The sequence below is a fragment of the Phoxinus phoxinus genome, assembly GCF_949152265.1.
Source record: "Phoxinus phoxinus genome assembly, chromosome: 10".
Taxonomy (NCBI): Eukaryota; Metazoa; Chordata; class Actinopteri; order Cypriniformes; family Leuciscidae; genus Phoxinus; species Phoxinus phoxinus.
The window spans coordinates 34,052,027-34,076,700 of NC_136885.1; the positions used below are offsets into that span (position 1 = coordinate 34,052,027).

The 24,674-nt window shown below is 35.9% G+C and overlaps 1 protein-coding gene across 4 annotated transcripts in view; it reads left to right on the forward strand.

Annotated features, from left to right (window-relative positions):
- Positions 1-24,674, forward strand: part of ago3a (argonaute RISC catalytic component 3a) — a 56,954-nt gene that overhangs the window by 24,442 nt on the left and 7,838 nt on the right. Inside the window, exons 5-17 of one of the 4 annotated variants that reach the window (XM_079627075.1) lie at positions 1,471-1,607; positions 2,708-2,842; positions 5,408-5,495; positions 6,437-6,584; positions 6,661-6,780; positions 10,263-10,406; positions 15,069-15,202; positions 16,404-16,588; positions 16,697-16,856; positions 17,957-18,047; positions 18,528-18,722; positions 18,803-18,937; positions 21,528-21,629. In XM_079627075.1, the coding sequence (XP_079483201.1) occupies positions 1,471-1,607; positions 2,708-2,842; positions 5,408-5,495; positions 6,437-6,584; positions 6,661-6,780; positions 10,263-10,406; positions 15,069-15,202; positions 16,404-16,588; positions 16,697-16,856; positions 17,957-18,047; positions 18,528-18,722; positions 18,803-18,937; positions 21,528-21,629 (1,774 nt within the window). Of the gene's footprint in view, positions 1-1,470; positions 1,608-2,707; positions 2,843-5,407; positions 5,496-6,436; positions 6,585-6,660; positions 6,781-10,262; positions 10,407-15,041; positions 15,203-16,403; positions 16,589-16,696; positions 16,857-17,956; positions 18,048-18,527; positions 18,723-18,802; positions 18,938-21,527; positions 21,630-24,674 lie in introns of all 4 variants that reach the window. The other 3 variants (XM_079627073.1, XM_079627074.1, XM_079627076.1) reach the window with 3 other exon arrangements.

Consider the following 24,674-nt stretch of genomic DNA (forward strand, 5'->3'; position numbering starts at 1 on the left):
AATTGAAGTTGTGATCGACTATACGGTATCAAAAGACATTTTACAGTGATACAAAACATTTAGGCCTATGTTTCAAAAAACACTGTTTATTTGATCTTACTATTCATCAAAGAATCCTGAAAAATTTTAATAAAGCTGTTCTATTATCAACATTAATAATAATAAGAAATGTTTCTGAGGAAGGCAAATCAGCATTAGGGCTGTCACTTTTGTGAAAAAATCCTGTTTGATTTTTGAGACATAAGTGTTCATTGAATCGATTGTAAAATCGATTTTCCATGTCTAAAGACGTTTCCATTTTCCAACCAAATATGGGCAAATCCACGGACAACTAACAGGCATTAGGACGAGCGTAAAGAGGGCGCTTGAGATGCGCACAAGTCAGCAATATTTCTGATGATTTATTGGCGTGAAGTTTCGTGCACAATGACAAACAGGAGTGCAACATTCAGGGATTGAAATTAACACCCGCCAATCCGCCAAATGCGGGTAAAAATTAACTTTGGTGGGTAACGCTGTCAAATCACGAGCCAATTTGGCGTGTTTCTATGTTAACTCACTTCGCTTGGGAAGTTCGTGTAGCCAAATCTGCGCGGATTTAGCGCAGATATGCAACTCGTGAGTCATCATGATATATTAAATACAGCGTATTGCGCAGAATCTGCGCATTTCTGGCTTACTTGAACACACACGTCACTAAGCAACAAACAACGGTGCGCTTGCTCACTTGCATTGAAGTAATAGCGAATATTAAAAAGCATTTGGTTAACAGAAAAGACATTGTTATTTTCCAACATCCTACATGTTCTGTGTATTGTATTGATCTGTCCTCCTAAAACAACTTTTTTGGGTAAAAAAAAAAAAAAAAACGCCTTTAAAATCGATTCCCTATTTTCATTTTCGAATCTTGGGTTGGTTGGTCCGATCGATTGTGCAATCGATTTTCGAACGTAAAGTGACAGCCCTAATCAGCATATTAGAATGATTTCTGAAGGATCATGTGACACTGAAGACTGGAGTAATGATGCTGATCACAGGAATAAACTACATTTCATGATATTACTGTATTTTTCCCAAGTTTATTTTTCTCATAATAATAAGATAGAAAAATTACCGTGCCAGCTACCAACTACCGTGGGTCTTCTTGATTTTATCTGTTGATTGTTGATTGCAAGGACTTGCATATGTCAAGTGAACATATCACAGGAAAAAGCAAGTTATGGCATTTTTATTAAAGATTACAGTAAAATATATATATATATATATATATATATATATATACACAAAAATGCTTGGTTTAATCTATCACAGTAACATTTAAGCGTTAACTAAGAAAACAAATAGGGTCAGTTTTGATTTCAAGTTTTTTTTTTTTACTATAACTTTATCAACTGGTGAGGTTAGTAGTGGATACATGAAGTCCCTTCAAGTTCAATAAAATCTATAACATTCTGTGATTGTTTCTCTCAGGTACACACCCGTGGGCCGCTCGTTCTTTTCTGCTCCGGAGGGCTACGACCATCCTCTGGGTGGAGGCAGGGAGGTGTGGTTCGGCTTCCATCAGTCTGTTCGGCCAGCCATGTGGAAGATGATGCTCAACATCGACGGTGTGCATCCTTTGCGTTTCCTGACGAGGCTTAGCATGCGTGTTAGCACAGAGTGTGGGAACTGTTCACACTGTTGCCCTGGGGATGAACGGCTGAAAGATGGCGGGTGGGGGTTTGTTTGATTGAAGGGGGGCGTTAAATGAGTCTCTCTTTCTCTGTCTCTCTCTAAGTTCACCAGTTCTGTGTCTCTCAGTCTGCATGTTTTCCCGCTCTCTGTCTCCCATAAGTCAATTGGTTGCATCGCCTACTCCACCCCTCCCCACTAAAGGGCAGGGGAAAGTCTAACCGTCTGAAATCGTCTCTCCTTTCTCTGGCTCATTGTAACAATTATAATGGAGTGAATGGACTCAGAAAGAGCGCGAAAGAGTTCACATTAACATTTGTGTTTGTTTTCTCACAGGACTAATAAAGAGCAACATCTTAACTGGACCAGATATTGTAGTACACTTAAAGTTTAGTGAAGTCAAATTAGAAATGGGGGGGGGGGGGGGGGATATATAGATAACCTATAGCTAAACACCTAATACATGGCTTTACACTTACTTTTTCCCTAAGGAGCACATGTGCTCCTAATTTTAACACTTTAGGAGTGTTTTTAATTTAAAGCATTGAATTAAATGGCAGGTACAATTTATTGTACAACCAAAATATGAATAATAACCCCCCAAAAAAATTTACATTTGGAAATTTTTATTTTAAACAAGCTCATAGTAAACCAGGATTCTTATCTTGAAATTTCTTTGCATCAAGTTGCTCAGTCAAAAAGAAGCGGTAGATAAAATATGCACTCTTGCAACCTTCGGAAATATATTACAATACAAGCACCATAAAGTAAATATTGTCATAATTCATAAAGTAGATCATAAGGAATCACTTGGCATAAAGCCCTGGAATAGGAATCACTGACTTTGTTACAACTTCATTTTTTAATATTTTCAGGGAAAAATATTTTATATATATAATTTTTTTTTTTTTCCTCAATGCTGCTACATCACTGAACATTTAATTTTTTTTACTGCAGAGGATGGATTCCTCATGACCTCTTCTAAATGATGATTTGAACTGCGTCTTTATCAGTTTTCATCTCTTTTGTCTCGCAGTGTCAGCCACGGCTTTCTACAAAGCACAGCCAGTTATTCAGTTCATGTGTGAGGTACTGGACATCCACAACATTGATGAGCAACCTCGCCCCCTCACAGACTCCCACAGAGTCAAATTCACCAAAGAAATCAAAGGTATGTGTGTTCCTGTGTGTTATGTGTATAGGGGTTGGACAATGAAACTGAAACACCTGGTTTTAGTCCACAATTTATTAGTATGGTGTTGTAGGGCCTCCTTTTGCGGCTAATGCAGCATCAATACGTCTTGGGAATGACAGATACAAGTCCTTCACAGCGGCCAGAGGGATTTTGAGCCATGTCTCTTTCAGAACAGTGGCCAGGTCACTATGTGATTATGATGATGGTGGAAAATGTTTTCTGAATTGCTCCTCAAAAACACCCCAAAGTGGCTCAATAATATTCAGATCTGGTGACTGTGCAGGCCACGGGAGATGTTCAACTTAACTTTTATGTACATCAAACCATTCCAGTCTTGCTGTGTATTGGTGCATTATCATGCTGATACAGGGCACATGGTCCTCTAGAATGGTTCGGTAGTCCTTGGCAGTGACGCGTCTATCAAACACAGTCAGGATTGTCATGATATTGCAGCTCAAACCATCAATGATCCACGGTTAGCTTCACTTTGGCGTCCGGGTGTTAAGCCTCTGTTTGGGATTCTCCACATCGTAACTCACACGGATGTGGGAAAGACAGACAGTGAAGGTGGATCATCAGAGAACGATACGTGTTTCACATTGTCCATTGCCTACGATAGAGATTTAAATTATATTGCACTATCGCGATAATGCATGTTGATGACGCAATCTACCCGCGAAATTTAGAGCCACGAGCTGCAACCGGCTGAAACGCATCATATATTTGTCGTCATCTTGAGTAAACATGGCTGAAAGTGAAACGGAGGAGCTGGTGAAAAAGATTGGTGCAACATCCATTATTTGGACTTGGATCGGATTTAAGCCGTCCAACGAGCAGCAGCAAACTATACAGACTGCGTGGGGGAACAGTTCAGGGTAACACACACGACTAATCTGTTCTACCACCTCAAAACGAAACATGTCACTGAATACCAGCGTGTATTCACAAAATAGTGGTGTAAACACAACATCTCCGTGTGTGCCGGATTTCAAGATTCGTTGTTGTGTTGCATCTTTTGTGTCCTTTAGCCAAACTAAATAATTAATTTGAAGTGCCTTCTGCACTGTTTTGCACTTTTTACTGTCTATGGCATGGCACTACTGTAAATAAACTTTTATATTTGAAGCATTTTCTATAGTTGACGTATAACAGGAGAAACTCGAAAAATTTGAATATCATGCAAAAGTAAAAGGTGAAACTAAAATATTATATAGACTCATTACATGCAAAGTGAGATATTCCAAGCCTTTATTTGTTATAATTTTGATGATTATGGCTTACAGCTTTATGAAATCCTTTTCACAATATTCTAATTTTGAATTTGGGGTTTCATAAGCTGCTAGCCATTATATAAACATTGGGGCTACTTAAAGTCTCTGCAGCTAGTGTACTTGAATTGTATTTATCTCCAACAGTTTTGCACAATAAATGTTCTTAAAACTACATACACTGTTTCTTTCTTTCTTTAAAAAAAACAAAAAAACATTTAGCAGTTGTTTGGCTTTCCTTAGGGTCTGTGTAACCTGTTCTGAAATGGTTTTATTATAATTTATATATCGTGATATATATCGTTATCGCAAGAGGCTGCAATGTATATCGCAATATGGATTTTAGGCCATATCGCCCATCCCTAATTTGGCATTGGCACGAGTGACCACAGGTTTGGCTATAGCAGGGGTCACCAAACCCGGTCCTGGAGGGCCGCTGTCCAGCAGAGTTTAGCTCCAGCCCCAATTAAACACACCTGTTCCAGCTAATCAAGGTCTCACTAGGCATACTAGAAACTTTCATGCAGGTATGTTGGACCTGGTTGGAGCTAAACTCCAGGACCGAGTTTGGTGACCCCTGGGCTATAGCATGAGCCGTGAACATTGACTCTGGAGCTCCTGGCGAACAGTTTTGGTGGAAACAGGAGAGTCGAGGTGTGCATTTAATTCTGCAGTGAGTTGTGCAGCTGTGGATTTGTTTTTTACTACCTGGACATCCCTTTCAGACAGCTTCCTCTTTAAGTCGACAGTTACTCCTGTTGGATGTGGTTTGTCTTATGTGGTGGTCCACATTACCCAGCATATTATAGCTCTCGACACACTACAAAGATTTGGTCACAGATGAGCAAGCGAGATGTGCACTAACAATTTGTCCTCTTTTGAACTCTCATATGTCTCCCATTATGTTGTGTGGATTGCAGTAGTTTATGTACAGCTGTTCTATTGCTCTGCTTATTCATCCTTCACATCCTAAAATCAGTGAAGATTGGCAAAACCTTGGGGTTTTCATAAGCTGTAAGCCATAATCATCAAAATTATTACAAATAAAGGCTTGCAATATTACACTTTGCATGTAATGAGTCTATATAATATAGTAGTTTCACCTTTTAAGTTGAATTACTGAAATAGATGAACTTTAGCACAATATTCTAATTTTTCGAGTTTCGCCTGTATAAGAGTGAAACCTCCAACACTTTATTGCCCAGTGTTTCAGTTTCATTGTCTACCCCACTGTATGTGCTTGTCTCTTTCTCATTGGCTGGTTTCTGTGCAGGCCTGAAAGTGGAGGTGACCCACTGCGGAACCATGCGGAGGAAGTACCGGGTCTGCAATGTGACCCGCCGCCCCGCCAGCCACCAAACGTTAGTCAAACCGTCACCGAAACTGAAGATCTATCTATCTATCTATCTATCTATCTATCTATCTATCTATCTATCTATCTATCTATCTATCTATCTATCTATCTATCTATCATCCTTCCATCCATATATTCATCCATCTGTATATTTTAATTTTCTGTCATTATCTTAATTTAATTATCTATCATTATCGATCTTAATTTAATTATCTAGCATTGTCTATCTTAATTTAATTATCTATCATTATCTATCTTAATTTAATTATCTATCATTATCTATCTTAATTTAATTATCTATCATTGTCTATCTTAATTTAATTATCGATCATTGTCTATCTTAATTTAATTATCTATCATTATCTATCTTAATTTAATTATCTATCATTGTCTATCTTAATTTAATTATCGATCATTGTCTATCTTAATTTATTTATCTATCATTGTCTATCTTAATTTAATTATCTATCATTATCCCATCTTAATTTAATTATCTATTTTATTTATTCTAGTAATAAATAAAATGAAATTATGTTTTGGGCCATTAAAATGGTTTGAAGTTTTTTCTTGACTATTACATTTTCCTCATAATAATAATTATTAAAGCATTTTGTTTTTACAGGTCCTAATATTTTAAATGATGATTCTTATTACTGTAATGCTATTAAGTATTATAATAATTACAAGACAAATTGTGTAGTATGTAAAACTGCATTGTCATGTAGAAGTCAACCAGCAGTATATTGCATTGTTGCCACACAACCTCATCACATTGCATGCAGGATATTTGCACACTTCACACAGTATGTACTACAGAAATAGTAAAAGTAGTATGTTATTCCAAAACAAAGCCCTAATGTTTGGACTGAAGGACACAAGTTTAGCTCTGGTTTTTGATGCCCTCTAGTGGTGGTGTGGTGTTTGATCAAGTTTCCTGATTTCTTCCAGGTTCCCTTTGCAGTTGGAGAATGGCCAAACTGTAGAACGAACAGTAGCTCAGTATTTCAGAGAAAAGTACAACCTGCAGCTCAAATACCCACACCTGCCCTGTCTACAGGTGGGCCAGGAGCAGAAGCACACCTACCTGCCCCTGGAGGTGAGTCCTGTCATCCTCACGCTGTGACGGCCATAGACCACAGTCTCTGTTCTTATACGCTTTGCTGTTCTCGTAGGTGTGCAACATTGTAGCAGGGCAGCGGTGCATCAAGAAACTGACAGATAATCAAACCTCCACCATGATCAAAGCCACAGCAAGATCAGCACCAGACCGACAGGAGGAGATCAGCAGACTGGTGAGTGCATGTGGGACACATCATGTGCACCAGCATTATTTTAGTGTCATTGAGAGACTATATCTTTTTTATTATTTTGAATTAGTTTTTATATTTTTCATTTTAGTTATATATATTTATATATATATATATATATATATATATATATATATATATATATATATATATATATATTAGGGCTGTCAAAAGATTATATTAAAGCATAATATATGTGTGTGTACTGTGTATAATTATGTATAAATACACACATTAATGTATATATTTAAGAAATATTTGCATTTATATACTGTATATACAACATATATAAATATAATTTTTTTTTCTTAAATATATAAATGATTGTGTGTGTTTTTATATATATAAATAATTATACACAGTACACACACATATATTATGTAAAAACATTTGTGTAAAAAATGTTTTATTTTATTTTATACATTTTAGTTATCATCAAGTTACAGGGTTCCTACACATTATGGAATTAGATTTTTAGTAATTTCCATTTAGTCAGATTTGAACTGTGCGAGTGTTTATAGACTAATATACTGAAAATAATGCTATATGGTTGAATACTTTATGGGTGAGGACTTGGATGGAGTGATAATGCCCAATAATAAATTGTTTTAGCAGTAAATCTCAAGTATAGCAAACATTGTTATACTGGATGCCATATCCTGCTATTATTTTGAAAATAATATCTTCTAAAAATCTAAATATTAATACAAATTAATTTGATCAAACACAATATCATTTAAATTTAAAATATTTCTTAAAAAGTGCATCAATTATAATCCTATATTTTAACTTTATATGTAATAAAATGCTGCAAACAATAATAAAATAAAATGCTCTGTCTGGGTTTGGTCTAAATGGATTTGTATCAGCTACAGTACCTAGATATGTTCTGTAAATTATTTGGCAACATAATTACATACATGGTCAGAAAGTAACATGCATGTTAACCGTTTGATTTTAAAACCATTTATCAAAATGTTAAATGCATAATGTCTGAAAAATCCGCAGAGAAGTCTGGAAAAGTATGGAATTTTATAATGGAAAGCGTGTAGAGACCCTGAAGTTAAACTAAATGAAAATTTGAAATGTTGCCTTGGCAACTAGCTGAAATAAAACATAATTTGTCTCAAGTAGCAATTATTTTTTACAGTTTTAGATAACTATAATAATCCAGATGTGCTCCTAATTTGGTTGCATAATAATAATCCAGATGCACACTTCTGAGGATCACATCAGATCTTCCAGCAGTGAATTAAACCTGTTCCTGCTGTGCGTGTGCTGGATCTGAATGAAGTCAGGTTAATGTCTGCATTAATGGAGGTCAGCGATTTCAGAGCACTGAGTTCATATTGAGCTGATTAGCTGTGATCTGAACTCTTTACCTCGCTCCCTGCAGATTTACAGTCTGCCTGCTGCCGTCAGGTTTGAGCTGCTAACGTGTAATTGAAGCACTGCTGCTCTTTATACCTTATTAAAATGACAGCCAATCAGGCGCTGAATCCGAGCAGCTGACAGCGTGTTGCCGTGGTTGATTTCTCATTTAGATCTCCAAACAAGAGCGGAGAGACCGCGTGGGTGGAATGCAACTGACGAGGCCAATGAAATGTACCAAATGAAAAAGTCTAGCTTTGAGACGGAGCTAAAAATACCACGGTTGAGAGTATTTTCACACTGAAGTACAGCAGGATCTGAGCTGGGATTTATAAGCTCGTAGCAAGAAATGTTTCTGACAAACACCCTGTGTGTTCAGTCCGTCTCAGGAGAGGTTCTTCATTTCAAATCTAAAATAATCTGAATTCTGGGTCATTTAAGCTGCAGTTCTTCCATTTATTCACACTAAATTGATACCATATCCAAATATTATATATATATATATATGATAAAACTAGTTATGTTTTAAAATCGATTGATTTTAGGACTAATAGACTGATGTTTTAGTATTATTTATATTATTATTATAGCATATTTTCAAATTGATTTTATTTTTATATTTTCAGTTTTAGTAAGTTTGTGCCGTTTGTCATTTTTATTAGTTTTTGTATTTCTGTTAGGCTTGAATTAATTTTTATTTCAGTTTTATTTTATTCTAGTTAGTTGCCAAGTTTTTAATGTTATATTTGTATCTTATTTTATTTCTGCTTTAAATTTGCAATACTTTTAGTTAACAATAAATAGCAACCATGATAATCAATAAAAGTGCTAAATATAAACCTAATGATTGTTGCCTGTTAAGGTAAATATCTGTTTTACTGTTGTTACTACTTACTTTAATACTCAGGAATTTGTTCAAATTCCTAAACCAATTAGTTACAAAGGTGTGTAAATTGACCCGCACTGTTTGCACTCAGAAAATATAAGAATTGCGTAATATTGCCACTAGCATTATTGATGATAACAGTACTGGCGAAAAGCCAAAAGCTATATCCAGGGTGGGAAATTAACTTTTTAAGCCACAGTGGCTGGTGGATGCCCAATTTTACCACTTATATTTTTTACCAGCCACTTTTCCCGGAAATCAAATTTATAAAAGAAAGTGCACTAGCATATTTTGAATTGCTTCAATAATCAATTTTTTATTATTATTAATAAATATTTTATTAATGTAGGCAAATAAAAAGTGATGTGCAAAAAAGCTGTGAGACCATGGTAAAATTGTGTTTGGTCATGTTCTACAGTAATTGGGAAATCTAGAAATCTAAAATAGAAAATCTCTCAGTAATAGGGTTGGGCCGACTGTGTGTCTGATATGAATAAAACACGTCTGCAAATATATTTGAATGGATTGTTATTTCTTCTTCCATAGACACCATTGTTTATTTTACAAACTATAAATGTATTGTTTTGCTATGAATTATATGTATTTAAATGTCTGAAACCTAAAATAAACATTATGTGGTATATGACAAGCACTGAGTGAGACACTGAACATTTGCTTCTTAGTGGTCAGCTGCTGCAGAGCGTGACAAAATCGAAATTGCTGATGAATGTAGAGGAAAATAAGAATGTTACGTTACTCGCACGCTATTGGCTGGTCAGTGGGAACTGCACGAACCAATTGGTACGAAGCCCGCAGAACTGAGCGCAGGGGAATCCGCCTATAAAAGACGCTGGAATTGCCATGGATTCAGTTTTTTATCGACTGAAGTGACGATCGCTAATTGTTCGCACCGGCCACTGTGGCTGGTATACAAGCCACTTTGAAAAAGTACTAATTTCCCACAATGACTGTAACATTACCGGCAACGTAAAACACATTTTACTTCCATAATTAATAACTAGAATAAATATAAATGTGTATTTCTAAGTGAGGTTGTTTTATTTAGATGCATTAAAACTAAATGCATTAAAACAGAATGTGCTACATATTTAAAACAAAATATTTGAGAGCAACTTAAATATTAACTAGAGAAAAAAAAATATTTGAATTCATTGACCGGTCTTAATGATCTTTGTCTGTGTATTTCCAGGTGCGCAGTGCTAACTATGAAGCAGACCCTTTTGTTCAGGAGTTTCAGTTCAAGGTGCGAGACGAGATGGCCCATGTGACGGGGCGCGTGTTGCCTGCGCCCATGCTGCAGTACGGGGGCAGGGTGAGCACAGAGCACTTTATGGTACCCTTCTTTTCAATCACCCACATCTCTCTGTGTCTGTCTGTCTGAGTGAATGAATAGCCTCTCCTGGAGGAACTAACAGCTCCTAATCACTGCTGTGATGTGTGACGTGTGCAATAACTGCTAAAGTAAACTAGCTTGCAGTGATTTTTCTTGTTGTTTACATAAATTAATTAAGGCGAGACACTACAGGTGAATAGGGTAAATTTTTTAACTAGCAGATATCACCATGAAACTTTCCCAGTTGATTACCTACATTAAGAGGAGAAAAAAATGTATTACAAGTTTTCTGTAATTTTATGTTTGGATATGCAAATTAGGCAATATCTTATGCGCTAATTTGCATATAGTTAAAAAAACTAAATCTAAGTATTGGATAAAGCCAGGTTAAAAAAAATTATTTCATTGTGTTCACATATTAGATGGGGAAAAAAATTACAGAGGGATTTATGGATATCTACTTTTGTTATCCTGTAAATCAGAATATACTGTCAATAGCCTTAAAAAAAAAATTTCGCAATGTTTTTTGGAATAAAATGTACGGAAGAGGATTAGGGCCAGGCAATAATAAAAAATAAAACCATCTCTAGATTAAAGTCATTATAATGCGAGATTAAACTCGTTAAGTTTTGAGAGAAAAAGTCGAAATACAATCTTGAGAATAAACTCATTAAATATCGAGAATAAAGTCGTTGTGTTGCGAGAAAAAACTTGTTAAATTTCGAGAAAAAAGTCGAAATACAATCTTGAGAATAAACTCATTAAATATCGAGAATAAAGTCGTTGTGTTTCGAGAAAAAAACTCGTTAAATTTCGAGAAAAAAGTCGAAATACAATCTCGAGAATAAACTCATTAAATAGCGAGATAAAGTCGTTGTGTTTCTAGAAAAAAACTCGTTAAATTTCGAGAAAAAAAGTCGAAGTAATTGTGAGAATAAACTCCCTACTGATAGAGGACATGGCAGAGTTAGATCCCTTAGTCAATCTATATTTTTGACTTTCTTGCAGTAACAAAGAATAGAACATGATCTAGGTCGGCTAGGTGTTTTTAGAAGAAAAAATCAGTCCAATTTGCGCGATGTACTCGCTTTTGTCCAACATGAAATTCATCGAGGTTTCCCAGGATACCATAAAACGCATTATTTGTTGATGCTCAATTTGTTGATCTGTTGATGCTTACATTCTGTGGATGGAGGCGTACACAACCAACAACGATTAATAATGCGTCTTGTGGTATCCTGGGAAACCACGAAACCTCGATGCGGTTGATATCAGTATGCAATGAACACTGATTGAATGCGTTATTCTCTACATTTCATTTCGACTTTTTTTCTCGAAACACAATGACTTTATTCTCGAAATTTAATGAGTTTATTCTCAAGATTGTATTTCGAGTTTTTTTCTCGAAATTTAACGAGTTTTTTCTCGCATTATAATGACTTTAATCTCGAGATGGTTTTATTGTTTTATTATTGCCTGGCCCTAATCCTCTTCCGTAAAAATGTTATATAAATCCGGCTAGGAATTATATATTTACAAATCCCTCTGTAAATGTTTTCATAATATAACTAGGCACAAGACCGGAAGGTTTGGTGTATATCGGTGCGACTGAAGTGGAGATTTCGGACTTAGAGAATGAGAGAAAAGTCATTTTGAGAAAACGGCTTTAAATATTTATCATCAGCCAATAAGATTGCGCATTCAGCCCTTTTACTTTCACGATTGGTTGCTGATAAAAAGGAAATGACCATATTTGGATCCGACAGCATTGTACAGGAGAGAGAGCTTTCTAACAGTGTGTGTGATGACGGGGACCAGACATCGATCAGGGAGATGATTAAAGGGGTGGTTGATTGCGATTTCACTTTTTTCATTTTAAATAGTGTGTAATGTTGCTGTTGGTGCATGAACAGTATCTGCAAAGTTGCTGCGCTGAAAGTTCAACGTAAGCAGATATATCATTTTTTAAAAATCAGGAAGTTTAATGCCTACAAAAACGACTCGAATGGGACTACAACGAGATACTTCCCGGGTTTTATACGTAGCTAACCCATACATTTACATCAACCCTCCCTCCGGAACATGCAAAAAAAGGGGCGTGGCCATATTTCTGCGGCTTCGTGGAAGAGGAAGAATTATGGTGGAGAGCTGTAGCAATGCCGTCGAAAGTGTGTTATTTTCACCCAGCTGTCATGTCTTCTGTGTTCGGGCTTCCTATGGACGCTGTAGTGTCAATGGCTACAATTTCTGTTTTATTATGTTCCTGAAAATTACAATCGTTGCTCTCTGTGCTGCGCATTTTACGGAAGACAGCTTCCAGAATCTCCACGAATTCAATGCGGATTAAACAAGAAACTGTTTCTAAAACATGAAGCAGTTCCAACTTTAAACGCAGAAGCAGCCGTTGTTGGGCCACAACCTGTAAGTAAGACTTAATAATTTTAAATGTATTTGCATGTATAATTTCAGACGTAATGTTTTAGTTTGATCAAGGACGTAAACAAATGCCAGCGCTCGCGTTATAGCCACTTAAGTTACGCTATTTCGTGTGTATAAGACAAACGTGTATAAAGTTAAAAAAAGTATATGTAATCGCAACAGCAAACTTCAGCTGCGGTATTACGCAGTCATTTATTCTGTTATATGAAATGCTTAATCGGGAGAAAACCGTATCTCAAAAGCTAACAAACAGCAGTGGCATTTTCAAGTAACAGCGTATCGAAATTATTATATAATAATAGTAGAATAGAATAATAATTTAAAAAAAATTTACCTTTCAGAAGCGTTTTGTAAGAGCCGTGTTTGAGGAGGTTCTGCTTGACTCTCTTCATTGCCGCTTTCTGGGTCTGATTCTGGCTCAAACTGACGACGGCAGTATTGGCAACATTATTTACATTTGACCGGAGCACATGCGACTTTCGCCGGTAAAGGTAATCGGCGTGAAGTTTCCGGACAACGTGCACTAGCAGTTTAGCCAGTTACAACACACCGGCCCAACTAACCAATCTGAGCCCTTTGCCTGTGTCTGAGGGAGTGGTTTCATAGAATCAGGAAGTCAACCGGTCGTTCAAATGACAGAGGAGAAAGCGGCTTACAATAAAGGGGAAATTTATGAAAAATAAGGCTTAAAAAAAAAAAAAAAAAGACGGAGACATGTTATATTGCACCCCATAAACACAATCATGTAAAGAAAAAAAGCAGTAAACCACCCCTTTAAGAAAGCAAACTTTTCAGTTTCAAGTTTATTGTCATATGCATATTCGTAGAGTACCACAGTGATATCTACAGACGCAAACAGACAAAGTGTAGTAAAATAAAGACCTAAATGTGTATTTCTGAAAGAAGTCTGAAAGAAGACCAAATCTCAAAATTGACCAGTGGAAAAAAAAAGTTTTTGCCTTTCGTGTCTCGCCTTAATGACAGAATGTTTATTGATGTCTTTGAGTCAGTTCAGTTAGGCTGTCTATATAGTCTGAGAATGAATTATGGTTTTGTATGATTTTGTACATGTACATGCTTTTTTAAATGACAGGAGATCGGAGGCAATAGTAACTTATGGTCTAAAGTGGTTGGAAGCATTTTTAATACTTTTATATAACTTTTATGCATTTGGCAGAAAGTTACTTGTATTGCAATTGCATTGAAGGGTTACTTTAGACAGCAGAAGAAGAAAAATACTGGACATCCCAAAAAACAAAATTGAATTTAAAAAAAAAAATCCTTTTGTAGTTTTATTTTTTTATTAGTCTGAAATTAGGTTAGGCTTAAAGTCTATTAGGAACCACAATTATTTTTTCATTAATATATATTTTTTTGTGTGTGTGTGTAAAATTAGTGACTGTTTTCTAAGCTACAAATATATTTTATCAGAATTACAATTGTATAAATTTTTAGGGGCTTAAATGAGGCTTTTCACACTGTGCTTAACTCGGGGTTATCGTCGTTCTAAACCCCTATTTTAAGGATAAACTTGATAGTACAGTCAGCAATATATATTATGAGAATGGGCAGCACTAAAGCCGTTATGTAAACATATCATGTTCTGCGTTCGCCCAATCAGTGACAACAACGACTTGAACCCAGGGTTTAGAAATGTGCAGTGTGAAACATCCGGTTATAAATACTCAGGATTAATTGCTAACACCAGGTGAATTATGAGCAATATGAAACGTGAAGCAAGATAACCCTTCCGGTAACCCAGGGTTAACTATGGTAACCCAGGGTTAGGATGACCCAGGGTTAACTAGTTTAAGTGTGAAAACCCCTAATGATTCTGTGCGTGCAGTTAATGAATTAGACTACAAACTGCAATACTGAGGCTACATATCTGAAAATATTGAGTGATAATCTTGCAATTTTGACATTTACAGATCTTTTAATTTAAAGAATGTATATAAATCTAGTGATCATGTGCTCAGTATGTGTCATCTTACTAGCTTTACTAGCATTGCCTCCGTTCTTCCTTATGTACAGGCCTGTTTTGTGAAATGTACTTGTAAATTTATACTCTTAATTGTATTTTTTTCTTCAGTTCAGTCTAGCAATGATTTATTGATGTGTTCTGGTCATGTTGAGTTACAGTATCAGTGGTATATCTGTGTGCCCTGTGTTTGTGCTCACACACGTCTTGTGCAGCAGATCAACCCTGAGCTGTCGTTGCAGAATCGCACTGTGGCCACACCCAGTCACGGCGTCTGGGACATGAGAGGGAAACAGTTTCACACCGGGGTGGAGATCAAGATGTGGGCCATCGCCTGCTTCGCCACACAGAGACAGTGCAGGGAAGAGATTCTCAAGTAAGACTCCACGCCATACTGACTTGCTTAAAAGTTCATTCCTTTTCATCACCTGTAGGACTGTGTGATTTGGAGAAAATACGATTTAGATTTTTCTGATAAAAATTGTGATTGAAATGCGATTTAAAAAAAAATCCAGGTGTGCTGTGTGCTTGTTTCTAGGGCTGCACAATATCTTTTGATTCTATATCAACTAGGGCTGCATAACAATTAATCACAACTAATCGTTTGCAGAATAAAAGTTTTTGTTTACATCATATATGTGTGTGTACTATGTAAAATAATTATGTATTTATAAATACACACACATGCATGTATAGATTTCAAAAATATTTACATGTTTATATACATTTTTATATTTAAATATAATTTATATTATACATAATAAATAGATTTTTTTCTTAAATTATACATGCATGTTTGTGGATTTATATATACATAATTATTATACACAGTACACACACATATAATGTAAACAAAAACTTCTATTCTGCAAACGATTAGTTGCGATTAATCGTTATGCAGCCCTTATATCAACATGGCTATAAAATTATAATTATTATTGTTAATAATAATGCAATAATTCTTGTTATTATTAATAATTATAAGAATACTTCTAATAATAATTATGATCTATTATTATTATTATTATCCATAAATAAAAATTAAAACAATTCTTAAATAAAACTAAAGAAGAAATATTGCTATTGTTAATTGCTATTATATTGCTATAAATTGCGATTTATCTTGATAAAAATTGCAATTTAAAAGGTGATTTTAAAAGCAGATTTCAGGCTTGCTGTTTGTTTGTGGGGTGGCATAATTTGCCAAAATTATGTGATTTTTATATATCAATATAGATCAAAAGTAGTAATGATAATTTATTATTATTATTAATAAATAAAAATATTAGCATTTCTAAAATAAAAGCAAAATAAGAAATATTGCAATTGTAATATTTCACTGCAAAATAAGAAAATCAAGTATTTAAGACAAACACATTATCTTATTTATCTAGTGTTTTACATTACAAGATTCACTCTGTAACGTGCAGCGCATGTATTCGAATAATATTTGATAATCACGCCTAAGCCATATGATGATTTAGTTTTTATTTATTGTAATCGTGCAGCCTTAATCACCAGTGCAGTCCATGTACTTTTCATGCTTTAAAGTGTCTGAATTATGTTTGTCCCCACAGGGGTTTTACCGACCAGCTGCGTAAGATCTCAAAGGATGCTGGGATGCCCATCCAGGGTCAGCCGTGCTTCTGCAAGTACGCACAGGGAGCCGACAGCGTGGAGCCCATGTTCAGGCACCTGAAGAACACCTACTCTGGACTGCAGCTCATCATCGTCATCCTGCCGGGAAAAACACCCGTCTACGGTAAGAGCGTCACACACACCCGTCTACGGTAAGAGCGTCACACACACACACAGCCCAACCTCCTGCCGAACGCCTTCAGACTAACCGGCTCACGCTTGATCTGTGCAGCGGAAGTGAAGCGTGTTGGAGACACTCTTCTAGGAATGGCCACTCAGTGTGTGCAGGTGAAGAACGTGGTGAAGACCTCCCCTCAGACGCTCTCCAACCTCTGCCTCAAAATCAACGTCAAGCTCGGCGGCATCAACAACATCCTGGTCCCGCATCAACGGTATGCAACCATTTCCCCCAGCCTTATTTTGATTAACAGAACATAATCGGCTCTGCTCATTGGCTGTTTTTAAACAGGCTGCTAATTATTCCCAAATGTTTTTGTCAGGCAAACCCCTCTGACATAAAAACAAAAAGATAATTGTTAATGGTCACATGACATGCAAGTGAACACATAAATATTTATTATTATTTTTTTAACAAGTGTTTTATTTAGAGGTTTTTTTTATGATTTCTGTAACTAGTTTGTTAGATGTTTCATAACATATAATAACAACAATAATATATATTTTTTTATTATTATATAGTATTTTTTATATGTAATTATATGAAATGAAGACAGAAATATAGGCTATTACTGTTGCAAATTTTTTGTCAGATATAACAAGAATAATGGTAATAATAATAATACATGTATTACTATTATAACTATTATTATTATTATTATATAGTAGTTTTATCTCTAATAATAAAAAAATGAAAACCGAAATAAAGGCTATTACTGTTGGAATTTATATACATATTTATATAATATATATATGTATAATATATATATATATATATATATATATATATATATATATATATATATATATATATATATATATATATATATTTATACACACTGAAAGTTACAATACTAATATTTATCTTAAATTCTTACCTTCCAAATGTTCAAATCCTCTAGCTTTTATTTTTGGTGAAAATCTGGTTTACTTTTACATTCCATTTAATGAACTATTTGCTTGTCATCAAATCAAGAACCCCTGATTGGGAAACCACAATTTATTGACTATATTACATGCAGACAAAGCTGATTTGTACCTGACTAGGTGCGTTTACATTACAGATTTGCGCAAAACTTTTGCGAATCACCTGAAAAACCTCCTCATGCAAGCGTAAAAACTTTTTTGCGATAAATGGGAGTTTTTTGCGAAATTTACGTGTTTCCATTGGGTGTATTTTCAATTCGCAATTTTAATTTGTGCAATTTGAAAGGTAATGGAAACGCGGCTACTGTCAAATGTATTATTCATGCTCACAGCTGGTTTCTGATGGTGTTAAATACGGTGGACTCATCGTTTATGTGCTGTTTCTCAGGCCTTCAGTGTTCCAGCAGCCGGTCATCTTTCTGGGCGCGGATGTCACACATCCACCAGCAGGAGACGGGAAGAAACCTTCCATTGCAGCCGTCAGTATAGCTTACAGCTGGATGATGTAACAAATATGTGACCCTGCACCACAAAACCAGTCACATGGGTCTGAATAAGCTTTCCATTGATGTATGGTTTGTTAGGATAGGACAATATTTGGCCGAGATACAACTATTGAAAATCTGGAATCTGAGGATGCAAAAAACATTGAGAAAATCTCCTTTAAAGTTGTGCATTTATGTTCACGATTGTCCTGCATTCACTCACAAAAATACATGTTTTATATATTTACGGTAGGAAATTTACAAAATATCTTCATGGAACATGATCTTTACTTAATATCCTAATGATTTTTGGCATAAAAGAAAAATCTAATCTTGACCCATGCAGTGTATAGTTGGCTATTGCCACAGATATACCCGTGCGACTCCAGACTGGTTTTGTGATCCAGGGTCACATATATTAAATCTACTATAAAATGAAGCAACATCATCACTATAAATTGTACTTTGCTCTAGGTTGTGGGCAGTATGGACGCTCATCCCAGCAGGTATTGTGCCACAGTGCGTGTCCAGAGACCCAGACAGGAGGTGATTCAGGACTTGGCCTCTATGGTGCGAGAGCTGCTCATACAGTTCTACAAGTCCACTCGCTACAAACCCACCAGGATCATCTTCTACAGGGACGGCGTATCCGAGGGCCAGTTTAGACAGGTGTGGATTCATTTGTCTTGCTGACATATTGGCCTATCAGTAGTGTCCTGTTCATTTGAGGATGTTGCTTCTGCTCACAGGTGTTGTACTACGAGCTGCTGGCCATCCGAGAGGCCTGTATCAGTCTGGAAAAGGAGTACCAGCCCGGCATCACGTATATAGTGGTGCAGAAACGGCACCACACACGCCTCTTCTGTGCCGATCGCAACGAGAGGGTGAGGCTTTCAGACTTCATTAAACAGCAGGTTGTTCTTGCACTGAACGCACACGGTGAATTACGGCCTGGGACAGCGACAGTGGCCAACACACTGGACTTATATTTACCAGTGTTATTTTAGTATCATATATATATATATAAATACATTTTAAAAGCTTGAGGGTTTGAACTCTTGAAAGTTAAAGGGGTCATGACATGTTTTTTTTTTATTTTTTTATTATGTTCCCTTATGTGCAATTATAGTATTACTATAGTTTTTTTTACAAAAAACTTTTAAAATGTAGTGATTTATGACCTTTTCCCACCCCGTTTCTCATCCTCTGATTCAAACAGTCTGTTTTGGGGGTGTTTCCCCTTTAAGAGTTCAGTGTTAACGCCCACTGTTATGATTGGCTAACGTCAGTGCCTATGCATCAATTATTAACGCCCCCAGCCAGAACTTTTGCGGATTTGCGGATTCGGCGCAACTGTTTAATAGCGGGTGATGCATGCGAAGCGATGGCTCTTGCAATGATAAATACTGTCTATGGATAAAACGTTTGAGCCGGAATCAGATGAGGAATCAGAGGAAAATGAACCACAACAACGAAGACTGGATCAGCCCGTGTCCACATGGAAAGTTAAACTATTTTGAATTAATAAAAAAATTGTAACCTGAGACACTTGAAAACGTGAAATTATTTGAAAGACACTTGAAATTATTGTTGCATAATTATCCTATAGCTTAATTTGCTAACAGTTTAACATTTATTTAACTAATTTCAATGAAATGATAGGGTGTACCACAGACAAAAATGCATGCACAGGCCATCTTTGAAGATGCAGCATTGATAAAGGCAACATTTTTAATTTTCTATCACATGTAGGACTACTAGAAAGGCGACATATTTTCAAGATTCTCTTATAAAAATGTGTTTATATCAGCCAGTGATAAAAAGTAAGTTTGCGTCGTCGTTGTTGAGCCCAGAATAGTCGGCACGGACTTATCTTTGAGCAACAGTTTTCTGGCAAAGCCAAGCATCATATTGGGATTTTTTCTCAAAACAGTCATCCTTAAAATGTAACGTTATAGAACAAATGCTTAAATTAACACTGCCGTGACTGAGACGTCCGCAAAAAATAAAGTGCATCCATTTTCCCTGACGACTGGATCTTTCGCAGCGTATTCACAGATGTTGTTTGTCCACAGCCAGGAACAGCACATCTGCGGCATCGTAATTTCCCTGTACACAGAGCAGACCCACTCGCTGTCCGTCGACTGAACACTTGTGAGGCGCGCGGGGCGCGGGCGCGACAATGATACGAAATGAGCGTAGTTGTCTTGCGCTTAAAGCGTAGTTGTCTTGTGCTGGAGGCGGTCATATGCAAACGCGGGTACGTCACTTCATACCGTGACGTCACTTCTTACCATGGATCCAGAACGAGCTGTATTTAGAGCTTGATTAAATAAATGATTCGCTTATAATGGGGAGGACGTTTTAAGCTATGAAACTTGCAGGACGTTTTAATGGTACAAAGACCTCTTATATACCAAAAGATCAAGGCAAATTTGGTTTCTCATGTCATGACCCCTTTAAGAATTTAGGATATAAATATTATTATTGTAACGTAGTGTAAGACCTATATATATATATATATAATTTCCAACAGTAATAGCTTATATTTCGGTCTTAATTTGTTATTATTAGAGATAGCACTGCAATATAAAAATAATAATAATGATGTGTAAATTGTTATTGTGTATTTAATATGTGTGTTATTATACTATTTATTAATAGTTTGAATCAGCTTTTATTTTGTTTTCGGTTTTCATTTTTATGTGCTTTTTGTCATGTTTTTATTTGTTATTTTAGTATTAAGAGATTATTACAGTTTTTTAAAATATTTTTTCATTTTAATTTCAGTTAGTCTATTTTACAAATTTTGTTGTGTTTTTGTCATACTTTATGTCTATATAGTTTTTGTAAATTTTTGTTTTAGTTATTTTTGTACAAGTTAAACTATAAAATAAAAATGAGAAATATTGCCTTGTCAACAAGTATTTTAATATTTTTTAAGTAACGGAAATGTTTTTATGTCTTAGATTTAGTTAAATATAATAAACCTTGTTTTTTTATTTAGCTAAAAGTTATTTTAATTTTAGTTTTTTGTTTAGTTAGTAATTTTAGTACTTAAAAAAAATTAGTGAAGTGAATGTATTATTATTATTATTAAAATTTCAAATAATAATTTTAGTTTTCTTTTAATACATTTTAGTTTGTCAACAATAACATGGATAACTTTCTTTAACACGAGTAGACCAAGAACAGAGCGTCTCAAAATGCTTAAAAAAATTAATAAATAAATGTTAATTTTGATACACTATTAAACCAATGCTTTATCTGTAAGTTGATGTATCTGTCGAGGATGAGTTAATAACTATATTCAACAGAAAACCCGTGTGAGATTAAGGGTCGGAAGCAGAGTTTATTAAGAGCTCTGGAATGAATACCATCTGGTGAATTGTCTTCAGGGGCGATTATGAGACAAACCTGAAGGCTGCACATGTTGATTGTGTTTTTTAATGACTCTGTTTATTTCCCGCACAGGTGGGTCGCAGCGGAAACATTCCTGCTGGTACGACAGTAGACACGGATATCACACACCCCTACGAGTTTGACTTTTACCTCTGCAGTCATGCTGGAATACAGGTACAGACACACACATTCTCACAGCCAGAAATGCCACTTCCTCCCGTCTTTAAGCTGCCCTGTTGCGTATTAAATGGCTCCTTGTTAACTTGACAGATGATTTTGCATGCAGATTTGGATTCATCAGGTCAAAGAACTGTTATGTAGTCCAGAACACGCATCCAGTCTGTATATAAAAAGGCTGAAAGTCACACAAGTCACTCTAAATTGTCAGCACTAGGATGTTTTAAAGACCTCATCAAACTACAGTATTGTAGACCTTATGTAGCCCCGCCGTTTCTCAGCGCTGCGCTCGTTGTCTTTTGTCTTCCGGTCTGTATTTTCACAGCGATCTTGCGTATTTATGAATGAGCGACTCGTTTAAAATCTTCCCGGTCGACTAACATTTGTTAAGACGAGACACTACAGGTGAATAGGGTACAATTTTAAAATAATACATATCACCATGAAACTTCCTCAGTTGATTACTTACACAAGTTCATAAAAAAAATGTATTACAAGTTTGTGAAATTTGTATTTTTAATTATGCAAATTAGGCATTATCTCATTAAATATGCGCAATTTTGCATATATTTTTGGTAGATAGATCTGAACATATGATAAAGCCAGGTGCAAAATTCTTTTTTCATTTTGATTACACGCATATGAAAAAAGATGTTCAGAAGGATTTCAGGATATATGCTTTCATTACCTAGGAAATCAAAATATATTGTCCATAGCAAAAAAAAATCAATTTTCGACATTTTTTTTATTAAAATGTCACATAAATCAGGCCAGAAATGATTTATTAACAAATCCCTCTGAACATATCTTCAGAATACTGCTAAGTGTATAACTGGAGAGTTTGGTGTACATCTGTGCTACATAGGCTGAGATGTTTCTACTGGAGAATGACAAAAAACTCATTTTGAGGAAAAGGCATTTAAAGATTTGTAATGTAAAAAATCATACTTTTTTAATGGAAACAACTATTTACTGACACAATATCTTATAAGATCATTAGCAACAACAATACAAACCACCTAAATCACATCAAAACTTATAAACACAGCATTTATGGCCTTCAACTGAACAGAAAAAGAGTCAAAAACAGTCAAAAACACACATCTAAATGTCAGAGCACTGTGATGCATCTGAACCAATCACGTTGTCAGAAATTGACATCAGCCAATGAGATTTCGTTTTTAGAGTTAAATGTCTTTATACTTTCACGATTGGTTGCTGATTAAAAGGAAATGACCATATTTGGATCCGACAGCATTGTAAAGGAGAGAGAGAGCTTTCCAACGATGTGTGAGATTAAAGGAAGCAGAGAGAGATCGCTTTCTCAGCGCGTTGATTTAGAACGCCAACTTTTGTTGAATTTTGGTGAAATCTACAGACGCAAAAAGACAAAGTGTAGTAAAATAAAGACCTAAATGTGTATTTTGGACTTTTTTTCACCACAAGTCTGAAAGAAGATCCAAAATCTCAAAATTGACCAGTGAAAAAAAAACGATGTTTTTGCCTGCCGTGTCTCGCCTTAAGACGTCTGCTTTAAGCTAGAGATGCACCGATTGATCGGCTAGTGACCGGAATTGGCCGATATTCGCTTGATTTTATGCCGGTCAAATGCACTCGGGCGCCGCATGATTAACCTTTTGAGCGGTAACGTTACGGTCTCACATATGGGATTTTTATTTCTGTGCCCCTGAGAGTACGGTGCCACATTTAGCATGTTCAGTGACGTCGCGTCACTGCCAGATTCAAACTGTGCTTTCGCGCGTTGGCTAGCGCTGAGCCAGAGTCGGACGCGTTCAGCGCTGTCGTATACAGTATCACAACTATGTAGTGTTTTCAACCTCGTAATGTTTACTTTAGGTTTCAGACATTTAAATACACATAAGCACGAGTAAAACAATACATTTGGAGTTTGTAAAATACACACTGATGTCTGTTGAAGCAGCAATAACAATCCATTCAAATATAATTTGCCGACGTGTGTTATTCATATGTCAGACAAACATAGTGGAAGTAACTATAAAGTTTACTCTATTCTTCTCACAGTTCACCGGCCACTTTCTTGTATGTATTTCGGATTCACGTGCTGTGAATCCGACTCGCAGGACAACATTGCGGCGCCCATCTCACGTTATAGATCAAGATTATTTATAAAGGTTTTTAAACGGCCGAACACACTCACTTACACGTATTTGAGAATTGGAATATCAGATAGTTGATGACATGGTAAGCAAGTTTGTGAATATTTTGAATAAAAAAGGAAACGCGAAATAAAAGCGACACATCTGTCATTGTGGCTCATGGCTCATGTGACGTGTCGCCATGGAAACATTAAAGGGAACGTTTGCCTCGAAAAAACTCACTCTGAGGGGTCGGTTAGAATATTTTACGCGTGAAAGGGTTAAAGAAAAGATAGAAAATAAATATTTGTGTGTGCTGTAAAGTGGTTACAAAAAAATGAAATCGGTATCGGCAGGTCAAACTCAATGAAAAATCGGAAATCGGAATCGGCCTAGAAAATTGTAATCGGTGCATCTCTACTTTAAACATTACAATCCTCATGCTAACTTTCGTTAACTTTACATTCCTCATGCTAACTTTCGTTAACTTTACATTCCTCATGCTAACTTTCGTTAACTTTACATTAAGTAAATCCACTTCAAAAGCTAATTACTCCTGGACAGCAATGCCATAGAGATATACCAGCCCGATTTCATCCCAAGGCGTCATATACTGACGCTTTTGACATATCGTCTACATCCAACGCACATGGCACCCTTTAGCGTCAATATGAGACGCAGATAGATATGGGCCAGAAGGTGCCTCCTAGCGGTCTAACCCTAACCCTACCCCAGACCTAAACCCAACCATAACCGAACAAAGCTCTGTGCGTGTCATATTGACACTAAAGGGTGCCATGTGCGTTGGATGTAGACGAAATGTCAAACGTGTCAGTATATGACGCCCTAGGATAAGAATGCGTTGGATATGCAGAGCGACCGCAAAAACAGAAGTTCAAAGACAATATCCTAAAGATGGCTGTGC